At 39.4% G+C, this 25,712-nt stretch overlaps 1 protein-coding gene across 7 annotated transcripts; it reads right to left on the bottom strand.

The window, feature by feature from the left end:
• Window positions 1-4,527: 4,527 nt before the first annotated feature.
• On the bottom strand, window positions 4,528-11,560 carry LOC131316275 (transcription initiation factor TFIID subunit 15b). Of its 7 annotated transcripts, none has more exons than XR_009197062.1 (8): window positions 11,194-11,560; window positions 10,960-11,062; window positions 9,654-10,353; window positions 9,113-9,263; window positions 8,957-9,038; window positions 6,692-6,918; window positions 6,515-6,572; window positions 4,528-5,082 (listed from the first exon to the last, which is right to left on the bottom strand). XR_009197062.1 is itself a non-coding variant. In XM_058345598.1 (6 exons), exons 1-6 carry the CDS (start codon window positions 11,477-11,479, stop codon window positions 6,786-6,788), a joined length of 1,455 nt encoding a protein of 484 aa, XP_058201581.1. In that variant the 5' UTR covers window positions 11,480-11,560; the 3' UTR covers window positions 6,593-6,785. The 7 variants fall into 7 exon arrangements, 1 of the variants encoding a protein (XP_058201581.1); XR_009197063.1 differs by having other exon boundaries at window positions 6,533-6,572; XR_009197064.1 differs by lacking the exon at window positions 6,515-6,572.
• Between the last annotated feature and the right edge of the window lie 14,152 nt (window positions 11,561-25,712).

The following is a 25,712-nucleotide window of genomic DNA, read 5'->3' as shown; positions in this document are numbered from 1 at the left end:
AAACTCAAATTTTTTCAAAAAGACGAGAATAAGTAATTTTTTTTGTCTTATTGATTTTTTTTTGTCTTTATTCAAAAAATTATAAGTTTCGATCAAATTTTTTTACTTTTCCGATTCCTCTCATCAAAATAAATTAATAAGTCACAAAAATATGACACAAAACAAAAAAAAATGCAAAAAAAATTTGAATAAGGACAAAAAAATAAGTCAATTTTTTAATCCAAACCCTTTGCGGGACTACCATAAGAGAAATTTATTCACGGTGGAGCATAATTTCATGGGTCCATTCGCCCAATTAATGGATGAGATGTGTTTTCAATTTTGACTGGTCAAAACAATTGTTACCGGTCACAATTGATTTTTAATTCGGACCATTCAAAATATTTTTGGACGCGTGTGATTTAGCACAAAACAATTGAATAAAAGAGAGAGAGAAGGCCATGCTCCTGGGGGTTCGGGAGGGGGAGAGAGAGAGAGAGAGAGAGAGAGAGAGAGAGAGAGAGAGAGAGAGAGAGAGAGAGAGAGAGAGAGAGGGGGGGCCGTACTCCTCCACTTCCCAATTGCAAAAGAGATCAATTAAGAGATGGAATTTGGTGGGTTACTTTCATTGCCCATTGGGTCATTTAAGTTGACCCAATTGATTCCCAATTATGACCCAACTAATAATGGGTTAGCTGGGTTTGAACCCATTCTTACCCAACTAATAAATGGGTTGGGTTGGGTCTATTTTCTAATTGATGGGTCTGGATTTGTTAATGGGTCTGGGTTCAATTTGCCACCTCTAGTGGAGATACACCTTTTTTTTTTTTTTTTTTATCCTGTGGAGATACACCTTCAATTTGTTGATTTTGCCCTTTTTCCCAAACCTTTCTTCTTATGAATCCATTTTCTCTCACCATCTATCTCCCACTGCCACAGCCCGATTCACAGAGATTATGTCCAATTAAAACATGTTCAGAGCAAAGCAAATCCAGACTAACACCATATTAACCTTCCATTTTCGTCCGACGACAATGCTACCCTCATTGTCTTTATTATTGGATTCAGAAGCTCTAATGCTGATGAAAAATCGGCACTGATGTTGTCCAAGAGGGAAAGAGATGGGGGTGACGGCGGGGGATTGAGAAGTGATGGTGATTAAAAGGAGTATGTAGGTGACATTAGAAGGTTGTACAAGATGAGAGGGAGAGAACAGGGTTGTATTAGTTGGTAACAGTGTTTGAGAGAGAGAGAGAGAGAGAGAGAGAGAGAGAGAGGGGACTTTATCATGTGAGGGTAATACCAAATCTACACTTTCATTTATTTGGTTCGTAACAGTATGCACTATCTTTCTTTTAAATCAAACTAGTGTTGTTCCCTCTATGCATGGGAAAAACATATATCATCTCTTATTGTGAATCGAAAATTTGATGCGTGAATAAAATTTACTTAATTAATTACAAATTATGAAAATATAAACAAAGTAACCAAATGAGGGCTGATGTTAATCAAGTCACAAGAGAGATTTCTTCGGATGTTCGTGCTTATGCTAGTTCTTGGAGGAAACTTAGAAAGTCATGTGAAAATAAGCTATTGAGCTTAGCCTGGAATATATCTTTTAGGATCTTTGAAATTGTATAGCTTTCATGATTCTTAATTATTTCTCTGTTTCTTTCTCGCCGTCTGTGCTTGACTGATTGTTCAGGGGTATGCGCGGCCTTAGATCTTGTGTTTGTCCTTTTTTCAATAAAATCTCAATTTACACACTCAAAAAAGTAACCAAATAAAAAGAAAAAATTGTATTTTTCATTTATATCTTCTATAAATAAGAAAACTTAACTCCCACTGCCCATGAATCTCTCTCAAAAATCAAATTCCCCCCTCCCCACGTTCTCTCTTTCTGAAATCTTAACAATAAGAAAAATGGATACTTAAAGATTCATTCTCAAATCATACTCGACTTAAGTTTTTATCCCAGTCAATTTGAACATTTATGTTTTGTTTTCATCCTCACTTTTTAATAATTTCAATAGTGCCCTTATATTACATTGGATGTGTGTGTATATATACAGTCTCCTTTCAATAAGGGATCCCTTATTGAGTTAAGTTAAGGACCTTCTATTTTTCAATCGAATTTTGATGATCTGAATCGCTTAATGTAATCAGAACGTGATTTTAAAAGTTCTTGCGAGAAATCAGCAAAAAATATGACCGGAAATGGATTGATCCAAACAGTTTTTAATAAAAATGCATTTATAGTGTTTTTGAAAAAAAAAAAAACCTATTGAATCAAGCCCTTTCCGGTCATATTTTTTGCCGATTTCTCGCGGGTACCCACAAAATCACATTTTAAACGGTTTGAATCATCAAAATTTAATTGGGAATAATGTCAAACTCATGAGGTTCTTAACTTAACAAGTTAAGAGATCCCTTAATGGAAGCTCACACTGCGCGCGCGCGCGCGTGTAGTCTAGATCAGGTAAGGGATCCTGGACGGAGCGATTCGTGCGAATCTCGCGTCTCAGCTGTTGGATCGTGTTTTCAATGATCCGGATCTGCGGATGGTTTATGACCGGTCACAATTAACTTTTCCCTGAAAAAGTTCCATTAAATCTGGACCATTGAAAACACAATCTAACGACTGAGATCATGATCAGCATGAAACGTTCCCTCCGCGATCCCTTACCTGATCCGGACTATATGTATATATATGACTGAATTTTTGGATGGAAACTTAACAAATCTAGTCTCCGTAAATTCCACCAGTCCATACCGAAAATCTCGACCGAGATATTCATCCCACCACATTCCAAAATCAATAAAACCCATTTTCATTCCAATCTGCACCAAATTTTGAAAACCCACATGGGTTCCTCCCTCCGCCACTCTTAATTGAAGACCCAGATGGTGCCCGGCCTCTTGTTCTGGCAGTTTATGGTGGTCAACTCCATCGTTGGATTTTGCCAAGCTCGTGCCGACCTCTCCGCCTCCCACGCCGACGCCCTCTCCTCCCACCTCTCGAAGCTCCTCTCCGCCGCCTCCTCAACCCTAACTCCTCTGTTCGATCCGCATGCGTCCATGATACCTAATCCATCTCCTCGTGTTCGACGATGTTACGACAGACAACGATGCCTCCGCCCCCGGTTGCCAATCAGCCCCTTGGTCGTCATTAACCACGTTGTCGCACCGCCGTCCTCCCATTCCTTCAGCCCATCGCCACCGCCTACACTCTGACTTTGTTTTGCTATTCACTCCGCTACGTCGGCGATTGGGTTTTGCTTAGTTTTATTCTATTTCATGGTAAATTATTTACTTAATTTACCATGAAATATGTTTGTCTATATTCCTATCATGATAAATTATTTGGACCGTTTACCATGAAACTATTTCATAGTTAATTAATTGTTTGTCTACATTCACACCAAACCCACATTAGTCCGGCAAAAATCCATACTAGTCCGACCTCCATTGCTAAGAAGTCCATGGAAGAAGAACGACGCAGTCGCAGTGGTGGCCGCGGTCGGAGTTAACGCTAGAAGGCCTCGATCTGGATTTTTCGCGCGATTTTGGTTTAGTTTAGTTTTATTCTATTAATTAATGGTAAATTATTTACTTTATTTACCATGAAATATGTTTGTCTATGTTCCTATCATTTCATGGTTAATTAATTGTTTGTCTATGTTCTAAATATTTCACGTTGTAGATGCAAATGGTTTATTTAGCATGAAATCGACTTAGACATCGTTTAAAATAATTTGAACATTTCAAATCTTGATCCTCCTATGATATCTCATTTAATTGCAGAAATTAATATACATCCCAATCCCCTTAATTTAGGAAACAATATACACACACACACACGTATATAGATATCATAGTAAAAGGATAATAAGGATAATTCACGCATTGAAAGGATGAAAACAAAAGCACGAAAAGTAAATGGGATGAATACGAACGTTGTATGACTAATCGAAATGAATATTAAATAATCCTAAGAAGGATAAGAGTTCTACAAATTTAGGATTGTGGGATTAGAAGCTTTTAGGGGTTCGTTACATTCTTATAGTAGAATATATATATATATATATATATATATATATATATCAGTCAGGTTCCGGTGAGGGATCCCTTATTTTTTTAAAATGCGGGACTTTCCTTCCCGATTGAATTTCGATGATCCGAGCCGCTCAAAGTGATCAGAACGTGATTTTAAGGGTCCCCGCGAGAAATCAGCAAAAAAAATGACCGGGAAGGGCTTCATCCGAGCAGTTTTCATTGAACGGTTCAAAAAAAACTGCTCGGATGAAGCCCTTCCCGGTCATTTTTTTTGCTGATTTCTCGCGGGGACCCTTAAAATCACGTTCTGCACACATTGAACGGTTCGGATTTTCAAAATTTGATCGGGAAATGAAAGTCCCTCATTTTAAAAAAATGAGGGATCCCTCACTTGATAATTTGTGTATATATATATATATATATATATATATAACTGTCTATTGGGAAGAAAATTATTACCACAAAATGCCACAAACTTTTCAATTTCCACAATTGTCCCAAATATCAACATTAACATTATGAATTTTATGCACATTAAGCATTGTCTTACAACTAGTCGGTCAACATTTTTATTTTGATACTCGAAGGTAAACCTCAAATAAAGTTTTACAGCAAAGACCCTAAGCCTACTGGGAAACGTGCAATTTGACATTTTATTTGCAAATTTACAACCTCCATATGCTACATGTGAGATTTGGTACTCCACGCATCTTATTCATTTTGCTTCTTTTGAAGGCTTACGAAATGCACCGACTCCTCTCCGAGGTATTATAGAGCTGTGTGTAGAGGCATCCAACAATAGAACGAAGAAACTTTGGGCGGTACAAACACCCGTCGAGAGAGCAAAAAAATGTAGCATAGGTTTGGATCCCTCTTTTGGGAAGTGTTCTAACATCTCAAGCACAAATCATTCGCAGCAAAAGATAAATTTCAAGGTCCATTGTGAAACAGTGATGAGGTTGCAGTCCGTGGGTGGGCATCTAAGCACTGGAAGCAGTACAACTCCAACACTGATTGATGCGCAACTCGTATTGATCAATTGCAAATCTACAAAAATATCCATTGTAATGATATTAACCTTATCAGCTCTTCAAAAAAAAAAAAAAAACCTTATCAGCAAATCGAAAATAAAAATATCAATTTTGAACTGCAAATTTTTTCCTTCCCCTCATTGATGATTGAAAATGATATTGAAAGAAACAGGAAAATCTTTGTAGAAGCTAATGACTCTCTCCTATTTTCCAGATCCTAGACACATTACAACGAAACAAATACATGACTACAACAATCACTTTTGTTTAATTATCAAGTAAAAATCAGATGCAGCATTCAATAGGACTCCCAGTATGCAAGAGGAATCCATTATGGTGATAACATTCATAAAAGACCCACAAAAAAAATCACATTAAGAACTTTAACCAACCATTATCAATTGCCAAGCGTTAAAGTTGGCACAAAACTACAGGCATTGCCATAGCTGGAAAGTTGCCGCACAAAACTACAGGCATAGAATATAAATTTTGCCGCACAAAACTACAGGCATTGCCATAGCTGGAAAGTTGCTAAAACATCCTATAAGGCAATCCAAAGCCATCATAGAAACAAGTTGACCTTAAGAGGGGTGAGAATCACAATCCCTAAGAAATTAGTTGTCTCGAGATAAATGTGCAAGTAGTAACTCATAATAATTATGTATTAAACATAAAAAGCTCTACGAATGGGGACGGTTTACCAAGTCGACCACCCACCACAAATAACCATCTTAATACAAAATAGTCCGCCGAAAAATGGCAATAGAAACTGCAGTGAAAAAGATGAAGGAAAGGAAATCCCATCCAAAGTGGCAGGCACCTTTGTGATGGCTTCAGAAGAAAAGCATAAGAAATTTGGGAAGTCATTACACACAACCCTTTGGAAGAGAAGAATTGAAGCAAGAGCTTAAGATCACAAGTTGGCTAAAACACCTCAGAGCACAAGCACACAAGGGCCGATATGCACTTTCTACGCCTAAATAAACAGTAGGCAAAAGTAAAGAAAACCCCTCCTTTAAATTCCCTAAATTTACCGAAACACCATCCTTCACCAAATCAAACAAACCCGTCGGACAATGAGTTCACCTCGCTGTAATTCTTTTGAACCACCCATGGTTACAAGTTTCTAATTCTCAGAAAGGAGCCAAGGTAAAGAGGAGAATAGGCATGAACCACATCAGATACAATAGCTTAGATGCAGAATACATCTTGCGACAAGAAAGAAACTATGATACGCCATAAACTACAAGTCTAGAAATCAGAAAAGTTAGTATTCATCATTCCCCTGGTGGTGTTGGAATGAAGTGATAAGCAGTACGTTGAAGTATGATTTCTTTTTAACCAACCCCACAGGGAGAAGATGCAAGTTTGTGGGCCATAAATAAACAAATGTGCTGCTGAGAGTCCCAACGAGCATAGATATGCAATTTAGATGCAGCAACACTCACCTGAAAATGTCAACCTACCTTAGCAGTTAGCAGCAATTTGGAGAACATCCACTTGCCTCTATAAAAACATTGACACAGTTTAAATCAATCCAAAACTTTAAAATAGAAACCCCAGCATCCAGCAAAAGATTAAACAAGCAAAAAGGGGGCATTGCTCAGAGTAAATGGACAACCTACCTCTTTGTCTCCAGTATCAGAACAAACCCCGCGAACAGAATATAATAAAGCATTTCAACCACAATTTTTAGTACATAAATTGCTCCTCTGAACTTCAGTATGGGCGAGAGCGGTTTCCACCATGATAATTTCTATCTGGACCAGAACCTCCGCCATCTCTGTTATTGTCTCTGCGTCTGTCTCCACCACCCCCATATCCACCTCCACCTCGACCTCTACCACCACCCCTGTGGTATGAAAAAGCAATCAAGAGAAAACTATTAAGTAGAAGGATTTATCTTTTCTAGTTTTCATTTGGAAAATATAACTTCCTTTACACTTTGATGCCATCAACTCAAGTTGGAAACAATTCATTCTTTCCTCAACAAGAAAGGCAAATCATTCTCTCATCCACAGCAAGGCAAATGCGCAAATAAAATGCCTTACAAAAGTGCATCAATAAACAATCCCAGTTGTATAATGGCACAGCTAGTACAATAATTACCACCAGGCTTCTGCTCATAAGACTAGGCAAATATTCTCAATGATAGATTACCACCAAATCAAGTGATCTCCCAGTGAACTTCAAATTCACTTTTCACAAAATTAGACATGAATTGACGCCCTTCACAGCAGTTTAGAATGGAAATTTCTACACAAATCAGAAATGTACGGACAACAGTAGGATAGTTAGATGACGATTAATGTGTAACTATCGTATCGTTGACCTACCTCGATTTCCCTCCGGGAAGCACCCACATTCAATTTCTGTTGAGAAAATTATGTTTTACTCGGATTCTGAATTACAGGTACAAACTACTTTGAGATGTTAAAACCCGGTATAGGCAAAAAACATACTATCTGTAAGTAACATTTCATATCACTACACAAGTTAAAAAACCCTCAACTCTATGAGTTCATAAGTTACTAGCATTTGGACAACACGTGGATATGAAATCATTCAAGTCCACTTCCGCATATTCTCTTCAAGAAATCATAACAAACTGAAACACATGAGGCATTACAGGCTATAGAAGCATGAATCACTAGTCCTTTCTTACGATAGATTAACAGCAACAAAAATTCATTTCGTCTAAAAATGGAATATGTACAACAATGATATTCATGCACAACGGTATCCTAACACACTAGATTGGATGTTAAGACTATAGTTGCCTCACAATTAGGGCTGCAAATGAACCAAGCATCTAGCGAGTCGCTCGAGACTTGGCTCAATAAGAGCTCGTTCAAGCTCGGCTCTTAACATAAATAAACAAGCTCAAGCTAATTGCTCGTTTCCAATACGAGCCCGAATCAGTCGAGGCTCGGCTCGCAAGCCAAGTTTATTACTATCAACTGCTCCCATTAGCTCGTAATAATAACCTTCAAGACTTTTGACTTTTTCGGCCACCAAGGGAGCCACTAGTCACCGATGGTATATAGAACAATAGATGCCCCTTGAACTTCGACATTTTTGATGTGGGACAAGAGGTTTTTTGTCCAAATGGAAAACCAGCAAAAGGCTCACTCTTCTCCTTTAGTCCCACATCAGCAGCTCAACACATCTGGTTAAGCCAGAGTCTGTTATTAAAAGGAGCCCTACCTGTTCTCCTCACCTATGTCTCTTAACATGTGAAGTTGGTCAATACCTCCGAGCTAGAGCTAGCAGAGTTTGAGCTGTTTGATAATTTTTTGAGTAGAGACCGAGCCAAAAACTAGCTCATTTCAAGCTTGAACCAAGCTCGAGCTGACCTCATTTTCGGCGAGCCGAGCCTGACACCCGAAAGCTCAACTGGGCTCAGCTCATTTGCAGCCCAACTCACAATACAAAATGCCAAAGAAGTACGTTATCACTAAGAATGAAAGCACGTGAGACCATAAGCACAATTAAATTTGGAAATAGAACAACCAAACAATCAAAAACTCAGGACTTAAATATTGAAAAAAGGTGCTAAGCTTACACTATATATACCAAGTTGCAAGAAAGTTTTCCAATCACTAGCCAACTAGACTAGAACAAATTTGTTACCAAATGGGATGGAGAGGATGAAAACAACCTAAGACAAACTACCAGAATGCCAAGATCAGCAAAACCCCAGGAACATTACTAGAGTCTAGATCAATGTCCACATTGGGATCAACAAAAGAAATAAAACATGATTGCAAATATCCTATCCCCTCTAGGCATTTAGCAGTTTACTACAGCCAAAATAGAACTCCATAATATCTCAAAAGCAATAAACAAAAGAGTTGAAACATTATATGGATAGAGGTAAGAGGGTTTACCCTGAGCCAAATGCAGGAGGGGGCCTAGGAGCTGACTTCTCAGCCATTACAACACTTATCTTATAACCCCTCAACTCATGACCTGATCAGGAGATTCAAAGATAAGTAATCAATTTAACAACAGGTGTAAGTTCAAAATACTACTTAAGAAAATACCATTATAGAAACTGCCAGCACTATGTGCTGCAGATGGATCTTCATATGCCAAAGCGGCATCTCCTTTGTTTTTTCCTTGCTCATCCGTGTAGATTTTAATATTCCAGGGCCACTGGTCCTTATAGCCTCTCTTTTGCTTAATTCTTCCAACCTAAATTAAAAAATACAGCATGAGCATTTATAAACAAGAAAACAACGCAGGCATTTTGATTCGGTATCAGAATCAAACTACCCGCTTTTATCCACTCCATTCCAAAAATACAAAAACAGAGAGAGAGAGAGAGAGAGAGAGAGAGAGAGAGAGAGAGAGAGAGAGAGAGAGAGGACTTTATACAATATGATACATCAACCATTAAAAATATCAGAACAAAATGTCAAAGAGAGAATGCAGAGAAATGTATTGGAGGCAAAACAGTATTATATGAATGCGCAGACGAGAAGATGCAAGTTCGTAACAATAACATTTAATCCATGGGTCATTGCAAACTATCTTACATGTATAGAATGTAGAAAGGCTAAAAGAGAGAAAATAGTTTATTACTTGTCCAATGCCTCCAAAAAGTTCTTGCAATTCATCAACAGTAACATCTGGCGGTAGATTTGAGATGTAAATTCTCGCATTGTCACAAGAATCCCCGCAATTCGCATCACATTGCTTCACCTCCCCAGGAGGAGCCTCGGCAGGAGCAGCACCATATCCACCTCCAGCATTTCTTGGATTACCACCGTACCCACCATCATATCCACCAGACCTGCCACCATCATATCCACCAGACCTGCCACCGTCATATCCACCTGATCTGCCACCACGTCCACCATTGCGGGCACCACCCATAGCATCGCCGCCATAACCACCAGGAGCACCATATGATGGGGGATACGAATTAGGTCCACCAGTATAGCTCGTAGGTGGAGGAACTGCATCCGTTCCATAACTAGGATTCCCGTAATTATCGCTAGGTGGTGGGTAATTGCCACCCGGCCCACCATAAGAGGGGGGCGCAACTGGAGGGACCTGTCCGTACCCACCATCATCTCTCCCTTGATTATTGCCATAAGAACCACCTCTGCTACCTCCACCACTTCCACCATCATAACCACTGCCTCTGCCGCCTTGTCCCCCACCGCTTCCCCCTCTGTAAGTACCACCAGCACTCCCACCATGATCTCCGGCACCAGAAGGAGCAAGCGCACCACATTTGTTGCACTCACCTCTTCTTGCAAAGTTCAGATTCCCACAGCTTAATCAAAGTTACCAGTTTCAGTGACACAATAATGAAAGTACCAGCAACAAACAACCAAAATTGAAGCAAAGGGAACAAAAGAGAAGAGGGAAAATAATAATTGTACTTTATATTGATTCTTATTTTAAGAGGAAAAGGGAAATTTTTAGAGAAGCCAAGTAGAAGATATTTTCTTTCAACTTCCTAAAATGATTGTTTACTGATTCTCTCCATTCCTTCTCTATTTCTTTGCTTCAAAGGAAATTTAATTAACTACTCATTCTTTTGATATTCTTTGTAAATCCAAACAAAGAAACATAGCAAACTTTTTATTGAACTTCTTCTTCAGTCCTTTCCATTCCTTTCTATTGCTTTCAACGAGTTTCAAACACATCAAAAAAAGAGGAACTTTTCAAGGCTTTTTCAACACTGCTGGCTAGGTCAAGAACTAGTTAGGAAAACGAAGGTCAGTTATTTCGAGAAGTCTTTCAATCAAAATAAACAAACCCTAAGCAGAAAAGTGTTCATAAACTGAAACTAACTCAACAAATAGACAGATCCAACAGGAAAATAGGTAGTCAATGAGTCGATTAGAATTGAACACCCAAAAGAGGAGTGAAGTACCCGGGATTGGGGCAACGCCAGTCACCATCCCTTCCACTTCCGCCGCCACGGCCACCACCTCGACCACCACCGCCGCGATCTCCTCCTTGATACCCTCCACCCCCTGCAATCCGACAAACAAACCAAAAAAAGCAAAGAAATTTCACACACGGGGGAAAAGTTCTATTAAAACCCCAAACCTAAGAATCTCTATTTAAAACCTGTAAATAATAAATATAGGGGGAAAAAAAGCACCTCGATTCTGTGAATTACCGCCATATCCACCGCCGGCGCCTCGACTCCCGCCGCCGCCTCCACCATAACCTCCGCCGCCGGCTCCATATCCTCCTCCTCCGCCACCACTACCTCCGTAACCACCGCCTCCGCCGCTACCTCCATACTCTGCGCCGCCACCGCTGCCTCCGTAACCCCCACCGCCTCTTCCTCCGTAACCTCCACCGCCTCCGTAGTTCCCGCCGCCGCTACCACCGTAGCCTCCGCCGGCGGATCCGTCGCCTTCGTGGCCGTAAGTACCCGACATGTTCTTCTAGGGTTTTCCTGGGCTGCGTTCTTTTCACAACGAGAGAAATATCGTGAGCTGGAGATATGAGAGAAGTGTTACTACTAGTCTCTCGTAGTCTATACGCGTGTCTAATTTATAGGGCCGGTTGGGGAAATAATCCTATTGAAGGCCGGCCCGACATCGAGACGGACCGGTTCTGTGTCTAGAAGCTCGGACCCAAAGATTAAGATCAATCAAAAGCCCAATATATAGTAGACGCGTGCCGATTTATCAACCGGCCCATTCTTTTTGGGTCTCGAATGAAAAAACAAAAACAAAAACCTCACGAAATTGTTACATGCAACCACCTTAAATTGTCGCGGTATAACTTACGTACATCTTCACTTATTTTGAAAAATCAATCTAAATGTTCCCTTCTTCTTTTTCGGATAATTAGATGTCCAAATCAACTTATGCGCAACTCGACTAATTTCGGGGCCATGAAGATAACGACCTGGGATAATCCCTATTAGCTTCAAGGTTTGAAATGTTTGGCTTCCGTGGAAATAGAACCGATGACCTCATGGAGGAGCACTTATTGCTTTCTCACAACCACTTGGTATGGATTTATCTCCGTGTTCACTTGCAAGGGTCCCATTAAAGACAAAACAAAACTCTATATGGATTGACTCCAAATGATCAATTAATAGCACCTGCGAGCTTCAAACATAAGATCCCGCGAGGGAATAATCTTGACCACTATGCCAACTCATTCAAAAGACAACTCAAAGAGACAGAAGCAAAACAGTTGAGACAAACTAGAAGTGAAGGTTATCCAATGTAAAACAAAAAAGGAATCTTTGGAGGGGGTAAAAACGTCTAACCGGTGGTGGGCATATATGCCCAATTAAATTTCCAGCATTGCATGATGGCAGACCATATATTCTCCATGCAAATTGACAATCCAACTGAATCAGGTTAGGGGTCTGAGCAGGCTCCAAAGAGGCTAGGGAAATGGACATAGCTCCTAGAAAATTATCACTCAATATATTCCTTCTCAAAAGCTCAGGTTTGGCAGCAATTTTACATTGGATAGCTTGCCAGGCAAAGATCTCCACCTTTGTTACATGGACTGGGGAAGCTGTTGTGCAGCTTTGTGCTACACAGCATGCTGCGCACCCGCCGGCGACGCCTTGACGGCATCGGTCCGGCGATCGGAGACGTTCACCGCGTAGAGCTCGTCGAGTTCTATGTGCGCGCCAAAAATCAACTCGATCAAATATTGTTAATTGCCTCATCGGAATACATATAACATGAAAAAAAATCGTAATGGATACAAAACACTGGATCAAAACCACTGAATCCATTTTTTTCAAGTTATATGTGTTTGGATGAGATACTTACCGATATTTGATCGAGCTGATTTTTGGCGCACACTTAGAACTCGACGAGCTCTACGCGGCGAACGTCTCCGATCGCCGGACTGATGCCGGCAAGGCATCACCGGCGGGTGTGCAGCACGAAGCTGCACAGTAGCTTCCCCCAGTCCTTGTTACATAACTTAAAAACATCCATCCATATATAAGCATATCAGCCGAGTAACAAATTGATTGTTACTTTTGTTTAGCGTTCTATTAAACGAACAAAACAATTGCAAATCGGTCACCGTTAAAGCAGCAACACATAGTTTTATCCGTCCCTGATGCGTAGTTCATAACCTCTATTGCATTCAATGGTAATGTCGATTGCATCTAGTTCATCATAAATCTGAGTTAATTAGATTCCACATAATTTTTGCTGGCTAATCTGGTCATTGTGTTTAGGTTTGCAGGTGGACTTATGTGCTTACATTTTGAATGACCCTGCAGCCACCCTTAGGATATTCGAATATCGATCACATAACATGTTGCTATTTACAAACCAAATCGAGATTAATTTGTTTGTAATTGAATCTACAGGAGTAAAGAACGGAAATCTGGAGCTGTATGAAGCTTTTGGATGATCAATGTTTGTCGTCTTCTTTTTTCAAATCGGACCCTCTTCTTATTTTTCCAAATCAACCGGACCCTTTGTTTAGTTCAGGATCCTAAACTATGGACCTGAGAACATTTTTGGGACATATGTATATACATCTATTCGCTTGCATAGATATAATCCATTTTGCCTGTACTCTTGGTCGTTACTCATGAGACTCACATTTTTTTTAATGGGAAGTCGTAAAACTGTGCCGCTTAGCACTACCATTGTTCTTCACAATCTCATCCATCCCAATCTCGCTTCGTTTGTTGACTACTACGATTAGTCATAATCAAGACGCTATATAGAGTTATCAAAGAAGCAAATAATCTATAGTGCCGATAAATAAGATGACATTAATTACTGGTTTGGAAAGAGTGATTTTGATAACCCGCATGATACGTAGTGAAGGAGCTTTTTCAAGTTAAATCGTAAAAATAACTTACGTCAGGAAACCGAAAAGGATTTAGGGTTTCATTGATCACTTTTTTTTTGGTCAAGCAAAAATTCATAGATATTAAACCAGTACGAGAACAAGCATTAGAAGTGCTAGAAAGTTCGAGAACAGACTATAGATACACAGCAAAAGAAAGCCTAAACTAGTCAAGGATCTGCCTAATGTTTAGGCAGTCCCGGATCAGAAACTCCCTAACGGATATTGGAGCTTGAGCAAGGACAATAAGATTGTCATTCTGTTCGGCACCCACTCTAGCGAGGTGATCCGCACATTGATTTGCTTCTCTAAAAATATGGGTGAGCCTTGACTTCGTCTACTGCAGGAGCATCTTTGCATCATTGATGATTGTGCTTTGTGGATGGTTCCCTAGATTTCCTTCATTAACAAGATTGACAGCCACGAGAGAATCAGATTCTATGTCCACGTTCACCAGCCCTTTCTCAAGAATAATAGTGAGCCCTCTGTATAACTCCATATTTCTGTTGTCGTGCTTGATTCTGGATTCATCTTGCCATAGAATCCCAAGATCCAGGTGCCATTGTTGTCCCGAAATATCCCTCTTATTCTAGCGTTTCTTTCAGCACTATACTAACATCCATCAACGTTCAACTTGGTATTACCTGCACATGGGGATACCCACTTTGTTAGTCTGGAATTCCATTGGTCAGTCATAAGGGGGGATTTGAATGCCTCCACAATCTCAATGGCATAGTATAAGAACTCTTGGAACTAGCTGCAGTATTGTTATCAAAATTGCCAAAGCTCTTATTGTTTCTATCTTTCCAAATTTGCCAAATAGTGGTAATGAATAAAATGTTCCAAGGGATCTTAGTACTAATACCAATAAGTTTGGTTTTCCAAAGGTTTTTCCCAAACCAATCCATAATGGAGGAGTCCAAATTCCCTCTCCTGTGTTGTCCAAATGCAATAGCTCCTCAGAGGTCCACTGCTTTAAAACATGTTCTAAATAAGTGATTGATGTCTTCAGGGCCAGCATTAAACCTAGGACAGGAGTCCTGCGTAGTCATGCCACGCTGGGCATGAAGTTGGTTGGTAGGGAGTTTGTTGTGAAAAATAGTCCAAATGAAGGTTTTAAGTTTTTCTGGTATTTTGAGTTTTCAAAACCATTTCCAACCATTCGTGTCTGTGTCCTGTCCATTAATCATTTTATAGGGAGCAGAAACAGAGAAATTCCCATCCGGGAATCCTTTTCAAGAAGGATGATCAGGAGCTTGAGTGAAAAGAGGGAGGGGAATATTCTGAATAGTCTTCAGAGTGCTACAATCCACTATATGGGCTATGCTATTCAGTTGCCATCTCCCATTGTCAATAAGGGTACTCACAGTGGATTTAGAGTTAGTATGGTCCCCAGGATATATAGAGGCAAGTGGAGAAGATTCATACCACCAATCCAACCAAATATCCACCTTCTTTCCGTCCCCTATCACCCATTTAATACCAGGCCTTATCACTTCAGAAGTACTTAAGATACTTCTCTAAGTGAATGAGGCAGGTCTCTCTTTGGGCCATGAGGCAAGGCTATGGTTTCGCAGATATTTGTCATGCAGAATGTCCACCCAGAGATTTCCTTCCTTGGCAGATAGATTCGAACCCAATTTAGCGAGAAGGGCACGGTTTTGATCTCTAGCTTTCTTTGTCCCCAATCCAACATTATCCTTACCTTTGCAGACTTTGCTCCAATTGACAAGGTGGATTCTTTTTTTATCTGGCGTATCCCCCCACAAAAAATTTCTATGGAGGCGATCAATTTTATCACACACACTAGCAGGGATTTTCATGGTTTTCATAGTGTAACTAGGAATAAGTGAAGTAGAGGATTGAATTAAAGTAGCTCTTCCAGCCAGCATAAGAGTCTCTTTTGAATTTTCTCAAGGATATGCTTAAAGTGATCTTTGGAGACTCTCTTATGCAGGAAGGGGATACCCAAGTAATTCTGTAATTCCCCAAATCATTAGTGAGGGGAATGACACTCACAACACTCAATCTTTTGGCTTTATTTCTAGAAACATTAGGGGAAACATAAAGCTTAGATTTAGCTAGGCTAATGGTTTGGCCAGACATACAGCAAAACTCATTAATCACTCCCATCATAACATTACAAGTAAAAATGCTATCTTGCCCAAAAAGAATCAAGTCATCAACAAAGAACAAGTGAGTGAGCGGATTGGTATTCCTAGAGGCTTTGATTCCTTTCCATTTCCCTTCCTCAGCCTTTTGGTTTATCAGAATTGATAAACGCTCCATACAGAGAACAAATAGGTAAAGGGAAAGAGGATCACCTTGTCTTAATCCACGGCCTGGGGAAAATTCATCAAGAGTTTCTCCATTCCAAAGAATAGAAATGGAAACAGTAGTAACACAGCTCATGATCAAAGCAGTCCAAGAAGGATTTAAGTTGAAAAAAATGAGAGTATCAAGCAAGAATTTCCAGGACACCTTATCATACGCTTTCTCAAGATCAATCTTAAATAGCATACCACCTTTTTTTTACCTTTTTTTCGACCTGAGAGTGTGCAGGATTTCTTGGGTGACAATAATGTTATCATTAGTGGGTCTCCCAGGGATGAAGCTGCTCTGAAAAGGGCTAATAATCTTAAGGACAATCTTGTACCCAACATTGCAAAGACTTATCGGCCTAAATTGATTAACAGAAGTAGGTTGATCAATCTTAGGAATAAGGGCAATAAGAGTTCTGTTAATCTCCTTAGGGACGGAGCTCGTCGAGAAACAATTCTTAACAAACCTGCAAACTTCATCTCCAACAATATTCCAGTAATTATGATAGAAAATAGCTTGAATACCATCGGGACCAGGGGATTTATAAGGGTTAATGTTTTTCACAGTATTCCAAATTTCAGTCGAAGTCACAGGGTTGCAAAGTCTTCTATTATCCTCACTAGATAAACAAGCATGATTATTAACAGTAAAACAGATACCATCATTCAAATTAGCCTCCCTGAAGAGCTCCACAAAGTAATTCTGAACCATTCCTTTTATAATAAGGGGGTCATCAATCCAGTTGTTATTGTTATCTTTAAGAATTGAGATTTTGGACTTCTTTCTTCGAATAATAGTAGACAAATGGAAGTATATGGTGTTTCTTTCTCCTTGAACAATCCATTTAGCCCTAGATTTTTGAAACCAAAGAACTTCCTCTTGAGCAAGAATATTGTTGTATTCTGACACAAGGTCTTTTTCTAAAATTTGGAGATTGTGAGAAAAATTAGTAGCTTGTGCCATTTGGATGCCATTTATTCTAGACATAACCCACCTTTTCCTTCTGAAAATGTTACCAAAAACTTTCTTATTCCAATCTAGAGCAGCTTCAGAAAAAAAAATTATATGATCATGTAAATCATCACCCTTCCAAGCTTGTAAAACCATGTTTTCATATGAGTGGTCCAAAATCCATGACGCTTCGAATCTGAAGGGCTTAGTACTAGGGTTTCGGTTAGGAATCCCCATGGTATGCAAAATAAGGGGGGAGTGATCAGAATAAGTACAGGGTAAAGTTTGAATCATACCTTTCGGGAAGAGCGCTCTCCATTCCTCATTACAGAGGCCCCGATCAAGTCTTTTTTGAACACATGCTAATCCTTGTCAACCATTAGTCCATGTCAGCTTTGGTCCAATGTAACGCCCTGATTTTCAGAATAAAAATCGAAAGCATTAAATATAATTTTCTGAAAGTTTACTAAATTGAAGTTCAAAAATCCAAAACGGATAATTCAACATAAGATTCATTTATTACAAACTAATGTGGAAATACTAAAAATAGTTTTTGTCGTAATGAAATAGACAAAATAACAAAGCCGACTTCTAAGCTTGATACGGATCCCAAGTATACTCTGGCTTGGCTCCCACCTGTGGATTATCTTCTGTATAGAACTGATCGTCTTCAAGGTTCCGTGTCTCTTCCTGATTTTCTGCAAAATCTGGCACGGATGCCAAGCAATCCGTACCTGAGTGATAGAGTTCACCCCGTAATATAATCCAACCCAACCACCGCTCTTACTTTACAGCTAGCAGGCAAACAAAATAATATTGATGCAGAAAAAATTGAACAAAAATTTCACATATAACCGATTTAATACTATTCATTAGCCTAATGTGTGATCTAATATCTCAACCGCGAGATCTTTCCTCCCCAACCGCTAGTTATGCCCTATCCCATGAGATCACTTTCTTTTGCTGTTGCAGATTGCACCTAAGTTATGTACCTAGTATGTATCCCTCTCATTACAACAAAAGAAAAGCTTATCATGCTCGAATCATAACTAAGATTCGCCTATCTTATGCACCACTTCACAATCATCACTGGGCTTACTTTGCCAGTTTCAAATAATCACTGGGCTTACTCTGCCAGCTTTAAATCATCACTGGACTTACTTTTCCAGTTTCAACTCATCACATCTCAAAATCCCGCCTGCAGGCAATCTAAAAATAAAACTTTCCACTTTATCCATTACCTAGCATCGTCTAGGTGAATTCTATTCGCATGTCATCCCATGTCTCTAGGGTCCAATCTAGCATTCAAATCAAGTATCGGTGCAATATTTAATTAAATAAAATTATAATTAAAACAAATAACAAGCAATGCAATCACACAATTTTTTATGAATGGACCGTTGCCCTTAGTCTTGTATGGTCACGATGTCAATAATAAAGTAGAACTTTCATAAAAAGAATTCAAAAAAAAATTTATAGGCTCTCATTAATAATTTCTAAGAAATCAGATTGATTAAAAACTAATTTATTACATTAATTAGATAAAAATATTAAAATAATTATCATGACATTAATAAGAGTCCTAAAGGTCCTATGCAACATGCTTGAGTATCAAAAGTTGGGTTCGGATGGTTGCAGGATTATTTTAAATAATGATATTAACAAAAGTTGTCGAAAATAGAATAAATAGATAATAAATTATTTAATAAATAAAACATCTTGAGGTTAACAACGTTTCATCTTTGGAATGTACAGAGTCTAAAAAAATTACTCAAGCATCAATAACATGATTTATAAGGTCATAAAGAATTTTCGTATGTAAACTTTTGAATAAAAACAAGTAAATAATTAATAAATAGATAAAAAATAAAAAAATATGATATTAACAAGGTGTGATCTTTGAGGTGTGAGAAGTCTAGGAAAAATAGTTTGGGTGTCAAAAATGAGGTTTGGAAGGTCACAAAATGGTTTCGAACCAATTTTAATGAAAACAGAATGGAGTTCGCGATGGGAACCTTGCGGTGAAGCAGTTAGCCGCGAACTCGGCTCTGGTTCTTGCGGCCCGAAGGTTGCAACCACAAGGTCACGTCCAGTTTTGATTTTTTTTGTTTTTCTTCATGGTTTTGATGCATGGGACCCTATGAGACTATGTTCTAGGCCTAAAAACACTTAATATACATAGAGTGGATTATAATACCTCGATTTGGATTGAATTGATTCAAAATCGAAACTTTGAACTTTGGAGAAGATGACTTCGGGTTCTTTGATCGGGGGACCTTGGGATCGAATTGATGGTTGTTTAGGGATGCTTTGAGTTGTAAGAAGTGTTTGGAATGGTCAATTTGGGTTTCGGTAGATTTTAGAGCATAAACCCACTTTTCTCTCTCTAAAACTTCATGATTTGAGCTTCAATTGGTCACGATTTTCTCTTGGTATTTACTCAGTGGAGAGTGGTGGTTACAATGGGGTGCTCATGGGTTAAAGTGATTGGGTAGTTATAGGTGAATTTTGGAGGAGGTGATAAGATGTCATTTATGAATGTTTGATCTATTGGGCATTTAATTGGACGAGATAGGATTGAGTTTAAGGCTAGGGAGAGAGTATGAGGAGGATAAGAATGAAATAACCTCGGATTATTCTTGGTGGTGAAGGAATTTTTTGATTTTTGGCAATGGGGGATGAACTTGATTTTTTTCTTGGAGAGAAAGGAATGGAGGGAGTAATGGTTAGAGAGAGAGAGGGAGCTGTGGAAGAGAGAGAGAGACTGCAGGAGAGTGAGGTGAGGGAGTTGAAGAGGGTGTATGCATGCATGTAAGTGTGAAGGAAAATAAATAAATAAAATGCATGCATGTATATATATTGCATGCAAAAAAAAAGAATAAATAAATATATTTGTATATATATTAAGGAAAAGAATTTTGTTATTACTAGTAATGTTTATTAATAAAAAAAATATGGGTTGTTACATCCAATGAATCCCATGTACATCAGGTTATAGTTATTGATATTATCTGCAAATCTTCTTCTAATACTGGCACTTAAGTCTGAGGCATTGCTTCTGCTTTCGTCTATTGATGCCACTTCGTTGGAATCCCTTGCTGCTACCCAAGGGCTGGTGTTGTTTACTGAAAAGAAATTTAAATCTTCACAAAGGGCTTCTCGCAGTCTAGGATTTGGACTAGCGTAAAAAACCCGATAGAAATCAGCTCTCAAACCCATTCTTTTGAATGGTTAACATGAACTGCTTGGGAGTTGGAGTAATTAGTAATGACTGAAACTTTCAAAGGGTCCTAAAGAATTCAGATACCCCCAGATCTACTAGTTCAGTCAACGAAAGTAGAGTTGGTGAGCCCAAAGTTGTTGAAGAATAACCCCATAGAATCAATCTTAACTTTAGTCTCCACTAACCCTACGATCTCAAGGTGGTGTTGTCTAAAAATCTCACTGAAATTCCCGCGGAACTTATCATTACCAGCACCTCAACAATTCCAAATGATAATCTTAAAGCTAGCCATATGATTGATATACGAGTCTAGAGGAACGAGACCTGTTGGGTTGAGAAGTTTGTAAACCTTAGTTAAGTTGAATTTTTGGATCCAAAACGGTTTCAGCACTATCGGTGTTGTTCTGTTGCGTCCGCAAATGGATCTTTGAGCTTTATCTTCATGCTTAGCTTTCCTAGCCACCAAACGACCTTTGCTTGGTGAGTTACTTCTATCTTTGGCTTTAACCACATCTTGATCTTGTGGTAATGGATGGGAAACTTCTAAATTTCTGGCAAACTCATGGTAAGTGAGGGTGTTTACAGGGTGTGTATCAGGTGGGCGGCCTAATGAGGAGGTGTCTACTAGCCACTAGGGATATATTGGTATTCGATTGGGGAAGAGGGGGCGGTGGGGGAGGTAAAGAGGTTGTGGGTGATTTTGTGGTGGTGGGTGGCTAGGGTTTCCAATATCCAGATCCACTGTAACAGAGTTGACAGCAATAAACACCTTTTGTGGCCTAGAAGTCACTTGGTTCATATGACCCTTTCCTTTCTGCTTTTGCGTTGGGGCTGTTTTGATCAGGACCATTACTGGTTGGGGCTTGTTCTCACTATTTGACTCATTGAGAGGTGTGAACCTTGACTCTTTTGAGTCTGAACTAAGTTTAGTATTATTGTTCTTTGGTGGTGTAGTGTTTTACGACGCTGAATTTTGCGAGACTAGGCCACGCTTATTTGTTGGGCCATTGTTTTGAACTTTGGATGGCCCAGCACGCGCGGCCCGTTTCTTGTTGGTTCTGTTGGTTGTTCGGATATTTAAAGCCTTAGGTTCGGGCTTCAGATTTGAATGGACTGAATGGTCTATTGGGCCATTTTGGTTTCCTAGTCACAATCATCCACTCCTTAAATCCCATCTCTTCTGGGCCGCTGTCAGAGACTTGCCTGTTGAACTTAACATTACCTGTGTCAATTTTTCCTACTGTGTCAACGGTCAGATTGGAGCTACTGGTCAGACCACTGGCGGTCAGAGTCTTGAGGCAGACATCCTTGCGGTGACCCACCTTGCCACAAGAGAAGCAAATTAGATATATGTGTTCATATTCAAGCATATAATCAAACTTACCAACAGCAACAGATGGTTCAAGAGGTTTGCTCAAATCCAGTTCAACGCAAATTCGGGCATAACTTCCCCAAGCTGATATCACAGTCTTGTTATCCACTTTGAGCCTCTTGCCCAGCTTGTCCGCAATCTCATCCAGCGTGATTTCATCATAGTACTCCATGGGGAGAAGGGGTAGACGGACCCAAATAGCTGTTTTTGCCGCCACCGCCATATCTGCCTTGAAGTCGCTATGCCATTTCCTCACCGTTAGGTAATGATCTTGGATGATCCAAGGTCCCCCCATATACACTCAGAAATAGTCAGCTTTGGATTCAAATCGGATAACATAGAACCCTAGTCCTACATCCACTGGCACGATCGTTTCTTCTAGGTTCCACAGATGATGAATCTTATCCATTAGAACTTTGAAAGCGATGCTCTTGCCCAGCGGTTTGATAATCAAGCAACCTTTCCAATTTGCCCTTATCCGTTTTAGGTGTTCTTTAGAGAAGGTGATTTTGATTCTAGATTTGGTCGCTGGTGGAGGACCATCACTATCCATCTCATCCTCATCGTCACTATCAGGGAACTCAGCAAGTCTCCTCGTAATTTTGTCCTCTAATAGTGATTGTGGTTTCTGATTCATCAGTGCCTCAGCAAAAGATTTTGAAGGGTTCAATTTGCTAAGGGATTTGGGGGATTCAGCTTTGTTTTCCATGGCAATTTCTTGCGATGAAGGTTCAGAAACAGGGGTTTTAGGGTTTCCATCGGTGCTGCAGTTTCCAGCAGAACTCCTTCGGGATGAGAAATTTTGGATTCAGCGTTGTTTTCCATGGCAATTTCTTGCGATGGAAATTCAGAAACAAGGGTTTCTTGGGATTCCAGCAGAGATCCCTCGTGATGGAGATTTTTGACTTTCTTGGTGCTTCTTTCCAAATGGTCGAGTCCTTCTGATGATTGAGAGTTTAGGACAGGAAAATGATCAATCATAACTAGAGAGGCGCTCTGTAAATACAAAGCAGAGACTTCTTTCAGCACGATCTAGATTTTCTTCACGGGGGATTGGGGAACGCAGAAGGGGGGAGAAAGATCATCTAGAGAGAGAGAGAGAGAGAGAGAGAGAGAGAGAGAGAGAAGTCTTGCTTTTTTGCTTGTAAAAGAAGATGTTTCATTGATCAATTGTTAGCTACTGTTCGTACAAAACATCATTTTCTTGATTAGAGCATTAAAACGAAAATTTTACAACGAAAGTGTGATCAGGAAACAGACGTTCGTCTCATTGAGCCCGCTCCATCACGGATCCCGAGTCTCTGCAGTGAGAAGAAGTCATTGCAGCAGCAGCGCCCCAAAACGACGCCGTTTTGGGGCGAAACTGGAGTACTACTCATGTGGTCACGTGATCCCCCTCTGACCAAACTCTCTCTCTCTCTCTCTCTCTCTCTCTCTCTCTCTCTCTATCTTCTACGTTTTCTTTTCCAAGTGCTAAAAAATTTGTTCCCGTAATACCCCATCTCTTATGGTCATCAAGCAAAACTTTTTAGACCAAATCTTATACGGGAAAAGAATTTCGTTTGAGAAGGAACTAATTAATAATCAAGCATTTCTAAAAGAAGAGAGAACCAAGTGCATCGTATGTCTTCTTTACTTACCCAAAAAGACAGAGAGAGAGAGCCAACCGTATGTTCATGGAGATTTGAATTCGTAGATCAATTTTAGGTTCAAAAGTTTAGAAACCTAAGTTAGAAAACAGGTGGTCTTTTTTTGCGTAATCGAATCCAGAATTTTTTTTCCTGGACCAATCAATTACTAAGCTAGACTGAATCACAAGAACCCATATAAACCCAATCAAATATCAAGTCCAACACCAGCAAAGAAAACAAATCTCTAATTTGGTTACATTTAACACGGGATCCCCAAAAAGATAGAGATCAAATTCTTATCATATTATTTTGTTGTACCGTAATCATCTTCTTCTGATAATTTATCAAAGGTTTACTCAAATTGCTCTTGTCCCTCTTTGATTATTGTTGCAGCTCACGTACTTCTTGTAGGTGGAGGAAGACACTTGAAGAAGAAAATGAATTTAGGAAGACAGAGGAGAGACAGTTACCAAAAAAAAACCATACAGAGGAGAGAGAGAGAGAGAGAGAGAGAGAGAGAGTTTTGTCAGAGTGGTAAACGCAGAAGAGAGAGAGAGAGAGAGAGAGAGAGAGAGAGAGAGAGAGTTTGGTCAAAGGGGGATCACGTGACTACATGAGTAGTACTCCAGTATCGCCCCAAAACGGCATCGTTTTGGGGCACTGCTGCTTGCAGTGACTTCTCCTCACTGCAGGGACTCGGGATCTCTCTATCACACAACAAAACATTATGCAAAAAATATGTGACAAATTACATTGTACAAAATTTCATTTCTCCACAGCCTTTTTTTTTTTTTAGTCAAAAAACACGTCTGCAACGCGATTCCTTTCACAATAACAAAAAGTCATCTTAATCATACTGATCAAGTTCATTGCTCAAATGAAAAATGTAGCGCGTAACTTTTGCAAGGCAATCATAGTGGTTTTATTGACAAACTTGTTTTCTATGAATGGGGATGCATGTCTCTATGATAAAAGAAAGTCTACTCGCTCAACATTCATCGCTCTCATCATTTTTAATCTTATCATCTAAAAGTGTTTTGGACGGTCTGGATTAAAATAAACTTTTCCTTCAAATAGATTTAATTTTTTTTTAATCCGAACCATTGATTGACGATAAGTATTGAGCGGTGAGATAGTCTTGCTTCTATGATTATGTGCACTTAAATTTTGTCTGTTCTCTTCACTGGTGCGTCCAGACACCAAAAGAGGAGTTGCCTACCGAAATGGGAGAGAGAAACTCAAAGGTTAGTTCCGTTAATTGGTGGGGTATGTTCCATAAATAATTCATCTTAGATTAATTCTATGTGTCATGTCGCAAGAAAATAATTTTTTGTGAATTTTCTAGTACGGCGTGTATGACTTACCGGGAAAGGGATTAACTGATGTGCGCACAAGTTAATCCGGACACTTAATCGAGGGGGAGAGAGAGGGAGGAGCCACTGTATCTGCCATTAAATCTATGCTCCATAAACCATGTCGGCCAAAACGGCCACAGTTAGTCAAAATAACTGGGGCCCTTTCATAAATGGCCAACTTCATTCATTCCTCTTCGTCGATTCGTCACTTTCTTTCTTCTTCTTCTTTTTTGGGTACTTCGAAATACCATAATGTCACTTTCTTCCTCGAGAGTCCTTCGTCTTTTTTAACCACAGAAGAGAGAGAGAGAGAGAGAGAGAGAGAGAGAGAGAGAGGGCTGTACACTGTACACATGTAACTGTATGTTAGCACACATATGTCACCGACAATTCCTTGATTACGAATTAGGGTTTGCAGCTGCACATTTCGGATTTCAGATTTGGTTGTTTTGCGTTTGTACCCACTGGGCTACTATAATTTTCCTACTATATGTGTATTGTATGGGCCATTGTTGTATGTATCTATGGTATGGATAATTACTAATAGCATTTCTGCTCTTTTATAGGCACGTATTTTAATAAATATCATCTTTCACTTTTTATTTTTCGTTTCTTTACTTATTTCTCCATCTATTACCCCAAAACTTCTCTCAAAACCTTTTTTCCATATATATAACCTCTTCGACTTCAATAAACACAAAAGAACTCAAATGATTCTCTCTTTTTTAATAATCAGATGTCTGGACCAGTTTACACGCATCTCGACTAATTCTTGAATATGAAAAAGCTAATACGTGTTTATCCTCTATAAAGTCACATGTTAGAATCCCATAAAGGCCAAATTTTCTAAACCTAGGGGCTACTCAAGGGGTACATTGTTCGGTCGTTAATTTCAAAACCCTAGAATTAGTCAAAGTACGCGCAACCTAACCCGTGCATCTGATTATTAATTAAGAATAAAAAAAACAC

This window comes from Rhododendron vialii, chromosome 1a (genome assembly GCF_030253575.1).
Source record: "Rhododendron vialii isolate Sample 1 chromosome 1a, ASM3025357v1".
Classification (NCBI taxonomy): Eukaryota; Viridiplantae; Streptophyta; class Magnoliopsida; order Ericales; family Ericaceae; genus Rhododendron; species Rhododendron vialii.
The sequence above is the reverse complement of the archived record's forward strand: the minus strand, read 5'-3'. Positions and strand labels throughout refer to the sequence as shown.